General features: G+C 50.5%; 1 protein-coding gene across 2 annotated transcripts; it reads left to right on the top strand.

The window, feature by feature from the left end:
* Positions 1–7,126: 7,126 nt before the first annotated feature.
* On the top strand, positions 7,127–8,847 carry LOC123075158 (LRR receptor-like serine/threonine-protein kinase HSL2). Of its 2 annotated transcripts, XM_044497824.1 has the most exons (2): positions 7,127–7,181; positions 7,701–8,847. In XM_044497824.1, exon 2 carries the CDS (start codon positions 7,722–7,724, stop codon positions 8,796–8,798), a length of 1,077 nt encoding a protein of 358 aa, XP_044353759.1. In that variant the 5' UTR covers positions 7,127–7,181; positions 7,701–7,721; the 3' UTR covers positions 8,799–8,847. The 2 variants fall into 2 exon arrangements, with proteins under 2 accessions (XP_044353759.1, XP_044353758.1); XM_044497823.1 differs by lacking the exon at positions 7,127–7,181 and having other exon boundaries at positions 7,695–8,847.
* Positions 8,848–9,048: the final 201 nt, after the last annotated feature.

Genomic DNA, 9,048 nt, shown 5'->3' with positions numbered 1-9,048 from the left:
TCACATGGTGATGTGAACTATTGGTGTTAAATCACATGGCGATGTGAACTAGATTATTGACTCTAGTGCAAGTGGGAGACTGAAGGAAATATGTCCTAGAGGCAATAATAAAGTTGTTATTTTATATTTCCTTGTATAATGATAAATGTTTATTATTCATCCTAGAATTGTATTAACCGGAAACTTGATACATGTGTGAATACATAGACAAAACAAAGTGTCCCTAGTATGCCTCTACTTGACTAGCTCGTTAATCAAAGATGGTTAAGTTTCCTTACCATAGACATGTGTTGTCGTTTGATGAATGGGATCACATCATTAGGAGAATGATGTGATGTACAAGACCCATCCGTTAGCTTAGCCTAATGATCGTTAAGTTTTATTGCTATTGCTTTCTTCATGACTTATACATATTCCTTTGACTATGAGATTATGCAACTCCCGAATACCGGAGGAACACCTTGTGTGCTATCAAACGTCACAACGTAACTGGGTGATTATAAAGATGCTCTACAGGTGTCTCCGAAGGTGTTTGTTGGGTTGGCATAGATCGAGATTAGGATTTGTCACTCCGAGTATCGGAGAGGTATCTCTGGCCCTCTCGGTAATACACATCACTATAAGCCTTGCAAGCAATGTGAGAGTTATTTGCGATATGATGCATTACAAAACGAGTAAAGAGACTTGCCGGTAACGAGATTGAACTAGGTATAAGGATACCGACGATCGAATCTCGGGCAAGTAACATACCGATGACAAAGGGAATGACGTATGTTGTCATTGCGGTTTGACCGATAAAGATCTTCGTAGAATATGTAGGAACCAATATGAGCATCCAGGTTCCGCTATTGGTTATTGACCGGAGATGTGTCTCGGTCATGTCTACATAGTTCTTGAACCCGTAGGGTCCGCACGCTTAACGTTCGATGACGATTTGTATTATGAGTTATGTGTTTTGGTGACCGAAGTTTGTTCGGAGTCCTGGATGAGATCACGGACATGACGAGGAGTCTCGAAATGCTCGAGAGGTAAATATTGATATATTGGAAGGTAGTATTCGGACACCGGAAGGGTTCCGGAGTGTATCGGGTACATACTGGAGTACCGGAGGGGTTACCGGAACCCCCCGGGGAAAGATATGGGCCATATGGGCCATAGGAGGGAGGCTAACCGGCCCACAAGGGGCTGGTGCGCCCCCCACAAGGGAGGAGGCCAAATTGCATTAGGGAAGGGGGCGCCACCCCCCTTTCCTTCTCCTACTCCCTCTCCTTTGCCCCTTCCCCCCTCCATGAGAAGGAAAAGAAGGGACGGCCGACTCCTACTAGGACTGGGAGTCCTAGTAAGACTCCCCCCTTATGGCGCCCCCCCTAGGGCCGGCCTCCTCCCTCTCCTTCCTTTATATACGTGGGCAGGGCGCCCCTTGGAGACACAAGAATTGTTCCAAGCCGTGTGCGGCGTCTCTCTCTACAGTTTGCTCCTCCGGTCATAGCGTCGTAGTGCTTAGGCGAAGCCCTGCGCGGATCACATCACCATCACCATCACCACGCCGTCGTGCTGGCGAAACTCTCCCTCGACCCTCTACTGGATCAAGAGTTCGAGGGACGTCATCGATTTGAACGTGTGCAGAACTCGGAAGTGTCGTACGTCCGGTACTAAGATCGGTTGGATCATGAAGACGTTCGACTACATCAACCGCGCTAACCTAACGCTTCCGCTTTCGGTCTACGAGGGTACGTGGACACACTCTCCCCTTCTTGTTGCTATGCATCTCCTAGATAGATCTTGCGTGATGATAGGAATTTTTTTGAAATTGCATGCTACGTTCCCCAACAGCAACATATATAGTAAAGGGTGGATATTGCCAAAAAAACTCAACCAAATTTGGCGGGAACTATGCCACTAGGCCTCCCTTGATTGTGGTGTCGCCATTTAATGCGCCAGATAGGATGACCAAACAATATTGAGGCACATGTGGATATAGATGACTCATTGATTTCACTTCTGGATTTGGATGACAATTTTTTAAAGTTTCAAGAATTATGAGGGATACTCAAAACCGTTGGGGACATATGATGCACTTAACTCTAATACAAAAGTAGCGAGCTACATTGGCTCATCATATACCAACTATATTTGCATGCGTGAAAGTCTTCGGGTACTCGATTATAACACACTGATAATCCCCAAGTACAGGGAATTGTTGCAACACTTCCCAATGTGAAGCTGGAAGTATGGAATGTCGATATCTCAAATGAGCTAAATGTAGGAATTCTATCTCTCGGGTTCTATCTGCCAATGGTACATCAAACGTTTGCTTTATCTAGACTCTCTAGTAGAAGATAATTTATAGTTATAAAGGAGGAAGTGTGCAAGATTACAAGGTGCAAGTAAATGAAAGTTAGGTACTGAAACTTAAGGTTGCAGTAAAGTAAAAGAAAGCGAGTGTGGAAGTAGTGGTGGTAGGTGTCGCTATATTGTTCCTAGGCCATTAGTTGTGATAGTATAAACGATAATCATGCTTTGCAGTTTTACATGTGGAAGAGGCCTATGCTAACATGCTGTAAAATTTATTGACTAACGTGTTCTTATGATTGAAACACTTAGTAAGCATCCACAAATCCTAGAATCTATTATGGTTAACTTAACCATAGCATTAAGTTTATGGGTCCTCTTTCTCACGTATGCTTTGACTTCTGTACTCTGGTACGGTTATATATGTCATTCCGTCCACCCTATGTATAACCTCATCTCACCATATTTAATTATTATTTTTAGTGGAAGAACAACTTATAGTTACTTTGGAACAGAATTCCAATACGTAGCCAACAACTCACACAAGCACAAAGGCACATCTGCTATCAATTCCTGGTCTCCCCATCGCTTAGTAAGGGCTGCTGGTGCCATAAGAGTATCTACAACCGGAAGCCTCAAACCATCCCTCATACGCCCGTGGACACGTCCGGTCAGTGACCGGTCAGAAGAGAGAAGAAGAAATGTGACCCAACCGGACCCCTCATATCATCCCTATACGCCCGGGCTGTCCCCAAATCCTCATATCCATCTCAAATATGAAGAGGATACGAGGGCTCGCGGACGCGCCCGGGCGAGCTCGGGCATTCCGCCATGTAGGACGCGGCCCTATCCCGGACCACCTTTTCTCTTTCTTTATGCATTCTTTTATTTCTCTCTCTTCATCTCCATTAATCATGTGCAAGTGACCGGACATATGAGAAGAAAAATAAGATTAAATAGCCTCTCCATGGTGACCAAGGCATCGAATTATAGACATTAACATTAACATGCTCTAACAGTCTAACCATGCATTAACATTAACTAGTCTCTGCTCGTACCCTACTTCTTACTGTCAGATTACTTCCCATGATAGTACTAGTTTTTTTAGTTAGTTAAATTTATGGTCAAAATTAATCCAACTATCATGGGAAGTAATCTGATAGTAAGAAGTAGGGGTACGAGCAGTGACTAGTTCTAGCTACGGGGAATGTGTGACACAGGGATTTACGAGTTTGGGCCCCTCTCGGAAGACGTAACAACCCTACGTCTCGAGCTTTGGAGTTTTGTTCTTCTTCTTGTGTATGAGGATTATAATGGATGCTAACCCCAGTCTAAGTCCTACGGGGTGGCTTAAATAGAGTGCGCCGACCCTTCATCTTGCTACGTTAGGGCATCTTCAATGGCAACTCGCAAAATTTCTCCCGCATCCGTCCACGGACAGGGGGGGGGGGGGGCTAGTCCACGGACATGGATGCGGGAGGACGCCATCCAACCGTAGCAGCATACATTTCATACTCTTTTCCAACAAACCGGATGAATTCTTGCAAACAAGGCCGGATTTCATATAAACATGACGGATTTCATACAAATCAGACGAAAACAGTTACATTTTGGACATATTTTCAACTAAAAGGTAAAACTATGTGCACCTACGGTCGCCCGAAGCTCCACTCCAACCACATGGATACACTACACTAGTCTACGCCCGACCGCGCTTGTCTTCCCCATGTTCGGCAGCCCGCTAACCGGACTGCTGGGAGCCTCGGAGGCATATTTTTCCCCGTATCTTCCCTATGTCCAGCTGTGCCGCTCATCAGAGGGGCAAAGAGGGTGCTTCACCTAGAGGGGAAGGGTGCTTCCGTGGAGCTCATGCGGGTGCCTAGGATGGTCTGAGATAAAGGAGAACCGGCCAGGTCTCCGGCGGTGGCCTCCATGGGATACAAGCGCCGACGGCCTCCCGTGTTCTACTTCTCCTCGATGATGGCGGCGGGCGCGAACGTGCTGGACACCACCTCGTCAACATCCGCGCAGCTGGTTTCTTTCTCTGCATGCATGGCGCGGCGACGCGTGCGTCGACGGCGGATGAAGCGGTCGCAGGCACTGGATGCGGCGATGCCTATGTTGCCGTGCTCCCCGCCGTGCCAGCATGGAGCAACTCACCACTCCTCCTCGAGCTGGCCTAGAGTGACGAGTTGCTGAACCACGTGCCTATTTGGGGCCGCGGCAACTGGCTCTGTTGGGCTTGGCGAGGGAGATGGAGCAGCGAGCTGCCTCACTCGTATCCGGCAGGCCACCCAGCCGACTTGTATGTCGGAGAACTGCTCTTCGGAAGCCACCAGAAGAGTGGAGAAAATGGTGAAGGAGGAGATGGGGGAGCGGCGGAGGGGTGTGATTCTTGCCCGGCGTCTGGCCTCGTTTAAATAGAGGGCGGATGGGGGGAGCTCGGCCGGCGTTGCATTTAATGTCGGGCCGATCATGAACGGACATGTGGCCGAAGTAGGTTTCTCGGCTTCCATGTCGGTTTAAGGGAGGCATTTGAATGCAGCGAGGAGGCATGTTGAGCCGGGTGTGCAGCGGGCAGCGCCCTCGGCCAGCGCATCGCTTTAATGGTGGAGGCAGTGAGAGGTCGCTTCCACCCTGAGCTGCCTTCAATGTGGAGCGGTGCGCTCTACAGCGACATGAATGCAGGTAGGTGGCGCGGGCGGGAAGCGCGCGCGGGAGGAGGAGGGGTTTTTGTGGACCAGGGCTATCAGTAACGGGCTTGAGATCAGTCCGGAGTCCCGCATGTCTCTGGTTTGCGAAAGAAATCGCGTCCGGACCGTCTTGTGGACCAATACAAGACCGCATTGGATGGCTTCTGCGGTCCGGACAGAGCGATCCGGACGGTTACGGGAGGTTTGAGGGTCCGCGTTGGAGATTCCCTTACAGAGGGAGTTGACGATTCAGGTTTATTACAGGCGTTACATGTGGTAACTAACGTATTAATTGCTAATAACACATAATGACGTGCGCCTTCAGACGTTTCCGATTCCATGCTTGCTGTGCCTACCCATGCCGGGACGGCGGCCCCAGATGGCGGTCCACATGCATGGTTGCTCTTCGACAGGCATCATTGCGGGTGGTGGTGGCTCTCCTCCCGGGTTGTGTGGGCAACAGGAGGTGTTGCGGCGGGTCGCTCGGGCGTGTCGTCTCTCTCTCGTAGTGGTGGCGCCCTAATCCGGATCTAGGGATCTGAGAACGTCGCGCTCCTCCTGGTGGCATGGGTGAGTTGCCAAGCAATAGCTCCGTGCCTTGGCGCCAATGACGGCAACACCCGTGGGTGGCGCGCTCTTCTTGAAGACGTTGTTGTGGTCATTCTCTCTGTGCCAGGACTCCGTAGCGTGGGGGTGTTTAGTTCTTCCTGTGCTCGGTGCTGGTAGCGTACTCGCGTGTGTTCTGCTTGTGCCGTGTTGTACGAGGGCCACCTCACTATCTCGTATCATTCGGTCATGTATTTGTTTGTATGCTGTTGTATATATAAAGGGAGGTATGAGACCCAACGATATGATGCCCAAGATCTTTGACCTTTCTACAAGAAAAAACTGCTCTGTGAAGAAGGCCTTGCACAATAACTTCTGGGTTTCTAAGGTGAATATTAGTGGGAACCTCACTGTCAGCCACATATCCGAGTTCGCCAACCTTTGGGGAAAGCTCTCGCTTGTCAATCTCAACCCGGAGGAGACCGATTCAATTACCTGGAAGCTCACCAATGATGGCCAATATTCAGCAGCGTCGGCTTATAATGCATAATTCCTTGGGCTAGTGGACACGGACATGCCTATGTTAGTGTGGCAAAATTGGGCTCCTCCCAAATGCAATTTTTTTGCTTGGTTGGTTATCAACAATAGAGTTTGGACGACTGACGGGCTTCAGTGAAGGGGTTGGCCAAATTGTAACCTTTGTCCTCTTTGCAAGCAAACTCCGGAATCAGCGGCACACCTTCTTTTCCAATGCCGCTAGACCATCCGTGTCTGGGGAATGATTAAGTCTTGGCTCGACTTACACAATGTATATCGAGCGGACTGGGGTGGATTGACTTCGGTCAAGGAGTGGTGGCGCGTCAATGCTTCTGGGACCTCACGACCACGAAGGGCGCTGACTTCTAATATGCTACTGATTTCTTGGGAAATATGAAAAGAGCGAAATGCATGTGTGTTCCTTAACAACACAGTTTCAGTGGGTGTGCTTGTTGCTCGAATCAAAGAGGAAGCCTCATGGTGGTGCCGTGCGGGGACGAAATATTTGTGTAATGTAATGCCGCGAGAGTGAGGATGTAACTCGGCCAATGGCCTCGACTCTAAAACCTTTTTCTTATTCAATGAAAATGGTAAGTCTTTTACCTTGTTTCGAAAAAAAAAAGACTGTTTAAAACGAGACAACGCCAATGGAAGGAAGGCGGAGAAATCCTAATCGCCAGCCGCGAGAGGAGGCGAGTGAGCATAGTATTTCAGATAAACGAACACTGACAAGAACACGGTTGCAAATGCGTTTGTAGCACGTGCCGCATCTGAACACACGGAGAGAGGAATCCGTCCATCACTTCGGTCTACTATCAAGTCAAGCTGAGTAATTTATGAGGTGGAGCCAGGTTTGACTTAGCTTAAGGCCCAGGCGTCCAGCAAAGCAACGATGGTAATATTATAATATAGTCATGATGACATGTATAGACTATAATTTGGTCATGATACGTACCTGCATATGCAGCTTCCTATATGCAACAAAAGGAAACACGCTTCAGCCACAGAGGTTTCCATATAAATACCGATCGAGACACAATCAGGCCACCCACTACCAACTAGAGGCCACTGCGAAGTCCAAACAACCTTCAAATCCAAAACAAAAGCTGAAAGGTTAAACATCCTATTCTTCTTCACTTCTCTCCTCCTCCTCCTCTTCTTCTTCTTAGGCCTAGAAAACTCTGATCGTGGGATATGTCTAGAAAGGATATTGGGGATTTTCCCGACAGATAAGCAAGCCCCCAAGTAGTGATTACGACGACGCTGTAATCACTGCCATATTGTACGGCGCGTGTACTGATACTACTGATCCCATGCATGCCCATAACCGTTTTTTCTTAAAACATGTAGGAGGAGTACGTATTTTGTTGGGATTCACCCACAGGATCAAGTTTTTTTAGCGTGCGTGTCCGTCTACGTTGATATGATCGGTCATGTGGGCGAATCCCAACATATTTCATTAGGCAAATTTTAGTTAGCGGCTGCATCCCAGGCTTGTTTTCTGGGAGCCGATCCTGGTGCAGATTTCTGCCTCCGTAGCTCTCCTTTCCCGCGCGCGCCCCGACGCCTCCTCCAGCTTCAGCTCCTGCTCAAACCATTATTAATCCACCTCTCTAACGCACGCGCATGCAGGTCGTTCGTCGCGCCAGCTTCATGCAAGGGCAAGGGCAATTAGCAGGCCGTGGACTGGTGGCGCAGGCGCCGTACGGATGGTTCCGGCGCGGCACCAGCCGAAGGAGCTGCAGCCTTGCTCTGCGGTACAGTGAGCAACATATAGTTGGAAGCATCCGCGACGACAACGCGATGCGCAGCAACGGTGGGACATCCAGATACCAGTCGGCGCTGTACCGCGTGCAGCTTCAAGACGCCGGAGCCGGAGGCACTAGCGCAAGGACGGTGCTGGTCAAGAAGCTGTCCCAGAACGAGAACGAGTCGACGGCACGGGGCCTCGTCGATCTCGACGGCCGGTGCCAGTCGGAGGTGAACCTGCTGGGCGGCATCCGTCACGACAACATCATCAACCTCGTGGGTTCCATCTGGAGGGACACCTTCATCCTGCTCGTCTACGACCACATGGACAACGGCAGCCTCCACCAGTGGCTGCACCCGGGCCCCGTGCCCCTCCCCCTGCCGGAGGCCGAGCGGCGGCAGACGGCGACGTCGCAGTTAGACTGGCCGACGAGGCGGTCCATCGCCATCGGCGTGGCCAGAGGGCTCTGCTACCTGCACCACGGACGCAGCAACTACCACATCGTTCACCACAACATCAACTCTACCAGCATCCTGCTCGACCGTGACCTCAGGCCCAAGATCGCAGGCTTCGGCCTGGCACGGGTCAACCTCGCAGGGCTGGACCACCCGGTGCCTGCCTCGGAGCTCACTGCTGCCAACATATTCGGCTACACGGCTCCAGAGTATGCGACCGTGGTGACGGAGAAGGTGGACGTGTACAGCTTCGGCGTGGTGCTGCTGGAGCTCGTCACCGGTCGGGTGGCCAACGAAGCGGTGCCGGGTGGCCACTTGGCAACCTGGGCACGGAGGCACTGCGAGGAGGAGAACGGTAGAGGTTTCAGCGAGGTCGTCGTGGACATCCGGATCCCAGACCGAGCACGGCACGTGAAGGAGATGGCGGCCGTGTTTAGGCTGGGCGTGGAGTGCACCATTCCGGACCCGGGGGAGAGGCCACCCATGCTCAAGGTTCTCTGCCGACTCCGCAGGCGTCGCGGCTGATTCCGTCGCACCTGCTGAGTCCCCACTATGTACAATACGTAATCTTCTTTTTCATGGTAACACCTAAGAGCAACTCCAATGAGGTGACCCATTTCGTCCGCCCATATTCGTTTGGGTCTGCACTGACAAAAACGACGGCCCAACGCGGAGACCATTTTTATTTTGTGTCCGCTTTATGTCCACGCCGACCCATTTCCGTCTCAAATTTGAGACAGATTTGGGTCCGAGGCGGACACAAAGCGGGCGTTTT

This window comes from Triticum aestivum, chromosome 3D (assembly GCF_018294505.1).
Source record: "Triticum aestivum cultivar Chinese Spring chromosome 3D, IWGSC CS RefSeq v2.1, whole genome shotgun sequence".
NCBI lineage: Eukaryota > Viridiplantae > Streptophyta > Magnoliopsida > Poales > Poaceae > Triticum > Triticum aestivum.
This window is presented reverse-complemented; position numbering and strand designations above follow the sequence as displayed.

Bases quoted from the DNA above. Each gene is read 5' to 3' on its own strand.
- LOC123075158 (XM_044497823.1), top strand. From the start codon at position 7,695: ATGCAGGTCGTTCGTCGCGCCAGCTTCATGCAAGGGCAAGGGCAATTA.